The sequence below is a fragment of the Mobula hypostoma genome, chromosome 28 (genome assembly GCF_963921235.1).
Source record: "Mobula hypostoma chromosome 28, sMobHyp1.1, whole genome shotgun sequence".
In the NCBI taxonomy this organism is placed as follows: domain Eukaryota; kingdom Metazoa; phylum Chordata; class Chondrichthyes; order Myliobatiformes; family Myliobatidae; genus Mobula; species Mobula hypostoma.
The window spans coordinates 32782134-32792524 of record NC_086124.1 but is presented as its reverse complement, the minus strand read 5'-3'; the positions used below and the strand labels follow the sequence as shown (position 1 = coordinate 32792524).

The following is a 10391-nucleotide window of genomic DNA, read 5'->3' as shown; positions in this document are numbered from 1 at the left end:
CCTCTGCCTCCCATACCTTCTTGGTCCTCACCACTGATATCACAGTCTTTAGTCTCTGCCTGTAAGCTGGGAGTAGAAGTATAGCCAGATGATCAGGCTTTCTAAAGTGTGGGTGTGGAGCAGCATGGTAAGCATTCTTAATGACAGTCCTTTCAGCCAACAATGCTGTGTCAACTTTTTAACCTACTCTTAAGATTAATCTAACCATTCCCTCTCATGTAGCCCTCCGCTTTTTCTATCATCCACGTGCCTATCTAAGAGTTTCTTAAATGTCCCTAATGTATCTGCATCTGTTGACCATTTGTCAAAGGAACTAGGTTAGGAAATTCACTACGCAACTCATAGTTGGTTGGAGCTCACACTTTATTGTTTCTGTACAAACAACGTAACTATGTTGACCCTGGGCCAACAGCTTAGAACATGAACTCTACTGTTCCCTCTGTATCAATACCCACTGAGACCACTTTTTCCAATTCATAAAACCAAAATAGGGGATCTCCACTGGCCTCGATCCTTTCTATGACCAGCCCCTGTCATGGGGGTTCTTTCTTGTGATTGTGGGTCTCTTAACAGAGTTATTGCCGATAGCACACTCGAAATGCTCACTTTTATACTTGCTCCTTACCAGTTCAAATATTGCATTCCAGTGTCATTGGCTGTAGGTTGTGTCTGACCTTTAACACCTTTTTATTGGCTCTGCTCCAGGTCGGCATCCATTTATCACCCTCTTCCCAGGAAGTGACAATGGGTAATTTATGGCTCTTTGTTCTCTTCCGTAATCAGCTCCAATCACTTCAAGCAGACACCAACCCCAACGTTCACAAATCTGCATGTTATGTTATACCAAAGAGCACCTCACAAATAACTCCTTATTTGGAAATGATCTCTAGTCCAGCAGATTAATTGAAACATCATTGTGCCTACTGTAAAACATAGAAAGCAAAGCAACTCCATCTCACAAGATGGAGGATGTAAAACAGTTCCACAAAATGGTAGCCTCCATGGCAGGAACAAAGACAATTGATCTGTCTGCTTCCACCGTCCTTGACCCACTCGAGTTCAACATTTTAAATCCAATGCCTCTGGCGTTGTGTACCACACATCCACCACTCCCCATGTGAAAAACTTACCTCTCACAATTGCCTTATACTTTCCTCCAATCACCTTAAAATTATGCCCCCACATATTAACCATTTTCCCTGGGAAAAGCCTCTGGCTATCCACTCCGAGGTCTCCTATTATCTTATACATCTTTATCAAGTCAGCTCTGATTCTCCTTCACTCCAAAGAGAAAACCCCTAGCTCACCCTTTTCTTTCTATATTTGACTCTACCCTGATCCCCAACGGTACATGCACACTTGTATTCCTCCCAAAAACACAAGCAAATATGGATGCCAGACCCATTCTGGCTCAGCCTGTACAGTCCCACTTCACCCAACACACTAAGTGACCCGGTAATCCAAAGCCCACTATTGCTCACTTTGCGTCATCTTTGTCATTGTGTGCTGTGTGGTGTGACATTATCATTATGTATTGTCGTGGGCTAGCATGGTCTTTCCATCACCATGATTGTTCTTGGCAATTTTTTCTTACATAAGTGGTTTGCCATTGCCTTCTTCTGAAACAGTGTCTTTACAAGACAGGTGACTCCAGCCATTATCAATACACTGCTCTTCAGAGATCGTCTGCTTGGTGTCAGTAGTCACATAACTAGGACTTGTGATATGCACCGGCTGCTCATATGATCATCCATCACCTGACCATTGTAGAAAATAAACACTTTCTAACCCCAGGGTCATTAGACAGTGATGAGGAGCAGGAACCCTGGCAAATACCCTCCTCTCTCTAACCCCAGGTCACTGGACAAAGATGAAGAACAAAAAATCCTGGCTAATTCCGCCCCCCCCCCACCACACTGGGGTACCTAGGCAGTGATGGGGAGTAAAGTCCCTGGCTAAGTTCCCCTCTCTCTCTAACCCCAGGGACACTGGGCAATGATGGGGAGCAAGAAACCTGGTTAATTCCTCCCCACCTCTCTCAAACCCCAGCGTCACTGGACTGTGATGGGGAGCAGGAACACTGGCTGATCCCCCTCCTCTCTCTCTAACAAGGGTTACTGGGAAGTGATGGGGTACAGGAACATTAGCTGATTTCACCCCCGCCAAACCCTGGGGTGACTGCGCAGTGAAAGCTCCTGCTTGGTACATTACATTTAACGGTGTGTGGACAGGGATCGGACACAGTGAAAGGTTCAATGGTTGAGTGAACCAGAGATTACGAGTCTGGACAGTGTTGAAGGAAAATGTGACACAGGGAAGTGCGGGGGTTGATCAAGAGCAGACGAGGTGGTGACAAACAGCCAGGACACCAGATTACCTGCCAACACTTTATTTACCTTTGGTTAAAATGGTACAGGTTTCATGGGACACACACTCACACACACACATACAGTATATACACACACATTAACACACACAGTGGGCTGGCGTGAAAATATTTGGGGTCTGCTGAGGGCGGGGTAGTGTTGAGGCCAATGCTGTGCTGACTGGAGTGCAGGGGATTTATACGCTGGTCTCCCCATCCACCCCTCTCATAGTCATCAGCAACCCTCCCTTTCCGTCCAGCTCTCCAAGCGCTCTCCCTATAGGAGCCTGCCTGACTGCCCTCAAGACCGTGGTGGGGAAACGGGAGCAGCCTCTCCCTGCTTCCGCAGCAGAAGGGGACCCAAGCTTTGGTGAGAATGAGTTAAAGAGGGCTGGGGTGGGAGCTGGCAGATGCGTCTCAAGACCCAAACCAGAGAAAGGTGGCAGGGGATATTAGCAAGGCTGATGGATCCCCCAACAAACCCCCCCCTTCCCTACCTAAATACTAATAAGTCTGGGGAAGGGGCATCTCCAGTGAGAGGGTCCCTATCCCCATTGTTTGTCCGGAGCGGGATTTGAACTGTGTTTCTTGTTGTCCACATTCATGGTGAAAAACCCATGGATGGGACTTTGGGAAGAAAATGGAAGGGGTTGGTGACTCTACGGTTAAAGAAGAGATCAGAGAGGGGGGAGGGACTGTGTAACGGGGATCAGCATTTTGTGGGGTGGAAGGAGTCTTCGCAGGCTTCCAAAAGGCACTGAATTGGGAGGAGTAAGGTGGAGGGGGGGGGAGACAGAAGAGAGGGAAGGGAGAAGGTGAGTGGAGTGAGGGAGGTAGGGAAGGGGGAGGGAGAGAGAGGGGTGCGAGGGGTTATGAGAGAGAGGGGGTGTAAGGGGGAGGGAGAGAGGAGGGAGATTGGGGCAGGACTGGGAGGGGTGGGTGAGGGAGTGAAAAGAGGGAAAGATGGGGTTAAGAGGGAGGGAGAGCTGGGGTTGAGAGGGGAGGGAGAGACACGTGCTCTGGAGGTGATCTGTATCACAGTGCCGGGAGGTGGTGGTCCTAGGGCAGGAAGGTGGAGAGTAGATAAAGGGTGCAACAGAGCAGGGAGCCTGCACTGTCCACGGCCACCCTCAGGAAGATCAGTACCTGGAGAGAGCGGGAGGCCAGAGCAGCCACTTCCTTCAGGGCCGCCAGGGACTCCAGGTCAGGCTGCTCCCCAGCTCCAGCCTCTGGCTGTCCTGCCATATCACCTTCACCCTCAGGACAGCCCTGCTCCCTGGACATGCCCTCCCTGACTCTGGCCTCCTGCTGGCCGCTCCCTGCTTCTCCCTCCCCCTCGGGACGCTCCTCTTCCTGGGCCATACCTTCTAGCTGCAGAGGAGGAGGAAAGAGAGGGAGGGAACGGGGAGTGGGAGGAGGGGAGGGGCCAGAGGGAGGAGGTGAGGGGCCAGAGGGAGGAGGTGAGGGGGCAGAGGGAGGAGGGGAGGGGGCAGGAGGAGGGGAGGGGGCAGGAGGAGGGAAGGGGGCAGAGGGAGGAAGTGAGGGGGCAGAGGGAGGAAGTGAGGGGGCAGAGGGAGGAGGGGAGGGGGCAGAGGGAGGATGTGAGGGGGCAGAGGGAGGATGTGAGGGGGCAGAGGGAGGATGTGAGGGGGCAGAGGGAGGAGGGGAGGAGGCAGAGGGAGGAGGGGAGGGGGCAGAGGGAGGAAGCGAGGGGACAGTGGGAGGAGAGGAGGGGACAGTGGGAGGAGAGGAGGGGACAGAGGGAGGAGAGGAGGGGGCAGAGGGAGGAGAGGAGGGGGCAGAGGGAGGAGGGGAGGGGGCAGAGGGTTCACTTCCTGCTTCCGAATGGCTCCCTGCTTCCTCTCCCGACCACTCCCCTCCACCACAGCTTACTCCCTCGAGGGGAGAGGAGGGTGGGGGTTCTGGGACTCCCATTTGAACCCACCCTTCGGCTGCAAGGAGATCACTGCCATTGTCACCGCTGTTCCTCCACTCTCCCAGCCACTCCCCTCTGTCACAGTCTGTTCCTGCAGGGGGAGAGTGGGGCGGAGTTTCCGGGACCCCAATCGGGGACTGCTCCTCAGCTCCGGGGAGACCACTGCCATTGCTGCTGTCCTTCTGCTCTCCTGGGATGTCTGCCCCACCGCCCTGTGGCTCGCTGGTTGGCCCCTGGGGGTCAGGCTGCTTGGCTGGGGGTCTGTGCCCCACCTCCAGCTCCTCTTCGGCAGGGGCAAAGGTGTTGGGCAGGGGGACGCTCTCCGTTGTTCCATCCAGGAGGGGCTGTGTCAGGAGCTGGCTGACCTGTACCCTAGGAATCTGTGGTGAGCAGAGAATGGAAACTCTTTCAGAATGGGTGGATCCTGTCTTGCCTGCACCCTTTGGCGCATCATGTCCATGCAATCCCAGTCCCCCACATTCACACCCTTCAGATCCCACCCCTCACCGAGGAGGGCCACCTATAGCAGCCACAGTAATGGGGCATTCCAGAGCTTCGGAGTTTAATTCCAGTACAGTTCTGTGAAGAGCCTCTGTACGTCATCCTTGTGGGATGTGTGGGTTTTCTCTGGGTCCTCCGGTTTCACTCCACTGCCCAAAGACATACGGATAGATTAATTGGTCATTGTAAATTATCCTGAGATTAGGTTCGAATTAAATCGGGGACAGCGACGCTCGAAGGTCCATAAAATAAAACCTTTGTTTTACACAGGAAGTGGGTATATGGAATGAGCTGCCAGAGTAAGCGGTATATTTAGTGTTTAAAGGACGTTTAAGCAGGGACTTGGATTGGAAACGTTTTGCAAGATATGAGCCAAATGCTGACAAGTGGGATCATCTTTGACAGCATGGGCATTTGGTATGCTGGCACTCAACAGTCCAAGCACCGAGTACAGGAGATGGAAAGCTGTGTTGTAGTTGTACATGACATTGATGAGGCCACACTTGCAGTATTCTGTACAGCTCGGTCACAGTGTTACACGAAAGAGTGCGAGAGGATGTACCAGGATGTTGCCTGCAGTTACAAGGTGAGGTGGTGTTGACCAAGACTTTATTCCCTGGACTGTTGGAGATTGAAGGGTGACCTGATAGAGGAATTTAACATCATGAGGGGCACAGACAGGGGAAAAGCCATAGAGATTTTTTCCCAGGCAAAGGGTGCTTGGTTTACGGTCAGAGGCAGGGACATTTGTGGCAGCTTCTTCGCATAAAGGATGGTGCATATTGGAACGAGCTGCCAGAAACAGACACAAGATGAGGGAGTAGAACTAAGCCATTCAGCCCACTGAGTCTGTTTCACCATTTCAACATGGCCGAGCTATTTCCCTCTCAGTCCTATTCTCATGCCTTCTCCCCGTAACCATTCACACCCGACTAATCAAGAACCTATCAACCTCTGCCTTAAATACACCAAGACCTGGCCTCCACAGCTGCCTGTGGCAATGAATTTCACAAGATTCACTACCATCTGGCTAAAGAAATTCCTCCTCATCCCTGTTCTAAACGGAACATCCCTCTATTCAGAGGCTGTGGTCCTCTAGCCCAAGGCTCCCCGCCGCCCCCACCACCATAGGATAAACTTCCACTCACTTTAAGCCATTCAACATTCGAAAGGTTTCAACGAGATCACCCCTCTAAATCTAAATCTAAATTCCAGCGAGTACAGGCCCCTATCATTCCCAAAATCATTCTTGTGAACCTCCTCTGGACCCCGTCAATGTAAGCGCATCCTTACTTTAATAACGGGCCCAAAACTGCTTAGAATACTCCAAATGTGGCCTGACTGGTGCCTTATATAGCCTCAGCAATATATCCTTGCTTTTATATTCTAGTCCTTTTGAAATGAATGCCTTTCAATTTGCTCATTGTTTAATCATAAAACCGTAAGACATAGGAGCAGAATTAGGCCATTCAGCCCATCGAGTCTGCTCCGCCATTCCATCATGGCTGATCCCAGATCCCACTCAACCCCATCCACCTGCCTTCTCACCATATCCTTTGATGCCCTGCCGAACAGAAAACTATCAACTTCCACCTTAAGTATACTCACGGACTTAGCCTCCACCGTAGTCTGTGGCAGAGCATTCCACTGATTCACTGTTCTCTGGTTAAAAAAATTCTTCCTTACCTCTGTTTTTAAAGGTTGCCCCTCAGATTTGAGGCTGTGCCCTCTAGTTCTGGATACCCCCACCAAAGGAAACATCCTCTCAACATCCACCCTATCCAGTCCTTTCAACATTCAACACACATAAAAGTTGCTGGTAAATGCAGCAGGCCAGGCAGCATCTACAGGAAGAGGTACAGTCGACGTTTTGGGCCGAGACCCTTCGTCAGGACTAACTGAAAGAAGAGATAGTAAGAGATTTGAGAGTGGGAGGGGGAGATCCGAAATGATAGGAGAAGACAAGAGGGGGAGGGACAGAGTCAAGAGCTGGACAGTTGATTGGCAAAAGGGATATGAAAGGATCATGGAGGCCCAGGGAGAAAGAAAAGGGGGAGGGGGAAGCCCAGAGGATGGGCAAGGGGTATAGTGAGAGGGACAGATGTTTGAATATTTTCTCCATTTAGAAAATAGTCCGCACTACTTTTCCTTTTGGTCTCCAGGGTTAAGGAAGGATATCCTGGCTGTGGAGGAGGTGCAGCGTAGGTTCACTAGGTTAATTCCTGGGATGTCCGGACTGTCTTACGCAGAGAGGTCAGAGAGACTGGGCTTGTACACGCTGGAATTAAGGAGATTGAGGGGGGATCTGATTGAGACATATAAGATTATTAAGGGATTGGACAAGATAGAGGCAGGAAATATGTTCCAGGTGCTGGGAGAGTCCAGTACCAGAGGGCATGGTTTAAGAACAAGGGGTAGGTCATTTAGGACAGAGTTGAGGAGGAACTTCTTCTCCCAGAGAGTTGTGGAGGTGTGGAACGCGCTGCCTCTGAAGGCAGTGGAGGCCAATTCTCTGGATGCTTTCAAGGAGCTAGATAGGTATCTTATGGATAGGGGAATCAACGGTTATGGGGACAAGGCAGGAACCGGGTATTGATAGTAGATGATCAGCCATGATCTCAGAATGGCGGTGCAGGCTCGAAGGGCCGAATGGTCTACTTCTGCACCTATTGTCTATTGTCTTTTACCAAAATGCATTATCATACTTTTCCCAACACTATTCCATCTGCCATTTTTTTGGCCATTCTTCCAATATGTCTAAATCCTGCTGCAATCACATTGCTTCCTCAGCACTACCTACCCCTCTACCTATCTTCATATTATCCACAAACTTTGGCACAAAGCCATCAATTCCATTATCCAAATCATTGACAAACAATGTGAAAAGTAGCGGTCCCAATACTGACCCCTGAGGAACACCATTAGTCACTGGCAGCCAACTAGAAAAGGCCCCTTTTATTTCCACTCGCTGCCTCCTGCCTGTCTGCTATTCCTCTATCCATGCCGGTATTTTTCCTGTAATGCCATGGGATTTTATCTTGTTAAGCAGCCTCATGTGTGGCATCTTATCAAATGCTTTCTGAAAATCCAAGTAAACAACATCCACTGCCTCTCCTTTGTCCACCCTGCTTGTTACTTCCTCGAAGAACTCCAACAGATTTGTCAGGAAAGATTTCCCTTGACAGAAACCATACTGACTTTGACTTATTTTATCATTAGCCTCCAAGTACACTGAAACTGCATCCTTAATAATAGACTCCAACACTGTCCCAACCACTGAGTTTAGGCTAACTGTCCTATAATTTCCTTTCTTTTGCCTTCTTCCCTTCTTAGAAAGTGAAGTGACATTTGCAACCTTCCACTCCTCTGGGACCATGCTAAAATCAAGTGATTAGAAACATAGAAACCCTACAGCACAATACAGGCCCTTCGGCCCACAACGCTGTGCCAAACATGTCCTTACCTCAGAAATTACCCAGGGTTACCCATAGCCCTCTATTTTTCTAAGCTCCATTTACCTATCCAAGAGTCTCTTAAAAGACCCCATCGTATCCACCTCCGCTGTCGCCAGCAGCCTATTCCACAGACTCACCACTTTCTGCATAAAAACTTACCCATGACATCTCCTCTGTACCTACTTCCAAGCACCTTAAAATTGTGCTGTCTCATGTTAACCATTTCAGCCCTGAGGAAAAGCCTCTGACTATCCACACAATCAATGCCTCTCATCATCTTATATACCTCTAACAGGTTACCTCTCATCCTCCGTCACTCCAAGTAGAAAAGGCTAAGCTCACTCGACCTATACTCATAAGGTATGCTCCCCAATCCAGGCAACATCCTTGTAAATCTCCTCTGCAACCTTTCGATAGTTTCCACATCCTTCCTGTAGTGAGGTGACCAGAACTGAACACAGTACTCCAAGTGGGGTCTGACCAGGGTCCTATATAGCTGTAACATTACCTCTCAGCTCTTGAACTCCAACCCATGGTTAATGAAGGCCAATGCACCATATGCCTTCTTAACCACAGTCAACCTGCACAGCAGCTTTCAGTGTCCTATGGACTCGGACCCCAAGGTCCCCCTGATAAAACTGGTAAAATTGCCAAGAGTCTTACCATTAATACCATATTCTGCCATCATGTTTGACCTACCAAAATGAACCACCTCACACTGATCTGGCTTGAACTCCATCTGCCACTTCACAGCCCAGTTTTGCATCCTATCAATATCCCTCTGTAACCTCTGTCAGTCCTCCACACTATCCACAACACCCCCAAACTTTGTGTCATCAGCAAATTTACTAACCATCCTTCCACTTCCTCACTCAGGGCATTTATAAATATCACGAAGAAGAGGGGTCCCAGAACAGATCCCTGAGGCACACCGACCTCCATGCAGAATATGACCTGTCTACAACCACTCTTTGCCTTCTGTGGGCAAGACAATTCTGGATCCACAAAGCAAGGTCCCCTTGAATCCTATGCCTCTTTACTTTCTCAATAAGCCTTGCATGGGGAATCTTATCAAATGCCTTGCTGAAATCCATATAAACTACATCTACTGCTCTACCATCATCAATGTGTTTAGTCACATCCTCAAAAAATTCAATCAGGCTTGTAAGGCACGAGCTGCCTTTGACAAAGCCACGCTGACTATTCCTAATCATATTATGCCTCTCCAAATGTTCATAAATCCTGCCTCTCAGGATCTTTTCCATCAACTTAACCAACCACTGAAGTAAGACTCACTGGTCTATAATTTCCTGGGCTGTCTCTACTCCCTTTTTTGAATAAGGGAACAACATCTGCAACCCTCCAATCCTCCAGAACCTCTTCCGTCCCCATTGATAAAGCAAAGATCATTGCCAGAGGCTCATCAATCTCTTCCCTCACCTCCCACAGTAGCCTGGGGTATATCTCATCCCGTCCCGGTGACTTATCCAACTAACAGGAAGGAGCTTAAGAATGAAATTAGGAGAGCCAGAAGGGGCCATGAGAAGGCCTTAGCAAGCAAGATTAAGAAAAACCCCAAGGCATTCTAAAAGTATGTGAAGAGCAAGAGGATAAGACGTGAGAAAATACGACCTATCAAGTGTGACAGTGGAAAAGTGTGTATGGAACCGGAGGAGGTAGCAGAGGTACTTAATGAATACTTTGCTTCAGTATTCACTATGGAAAAGGACCTTGGCGATTGTAGGGATGACAGCGGACTGAAAAGCTTGAGCATACAGACACTAAGAAAGAGGATGAGCTAGACTCTATCATTACCTAGTTTTTTGAATCCTTAAGCTTTTCTTTTCTTCTTGACTAGATTATCAATAGCCTTTGTACACCACAGTTCCTATACCCTGCCATTCTTTCCGTCTCTTTGGAACGTACGTGTGCAGAACACCACGCAAATATCCCCCGAACATTTGCCACATTTCTGCCATACATTTCCCTGAGAAATATGCTCCCAATTTATGCTTTCAAGTTTCTGCCTCATAGCTTCATATTTCCCCTTACTCCAATTAGACACTTTACTAACTTTTCTGTTCCTATCCCTCTCCAATGCTATGGTAAAGGAGACAGAATTGTGATCACTATC

The 10391-nt window shown here is 49.0% G+C and overlaps 1 protein-coding gene across 1 annotated transcript in view; it reads right to left on the bottom strand.

Moving 5' to 3' along the window:
- Positions 1 to 337: 337 nt before the first annotated feature.
- Positions 338 to 10391, bottom strand: part of LOC134339154 (basic proline-rich protein-like) — a 31494-nt gene continuing 21440 nt past the window's right edge. The window contains exon 4 of the mRNA XM_063035524.1: positions 338 to 4681. Coding sequence (XP_062891594.1) covers positions 3425 to 4681 — 1257 coding nt within the window. The 3' untranslated portion in view covers positions 338 to 3424. The remainder of the gene's footprint in view (positions 4682 to 10391) is intronic.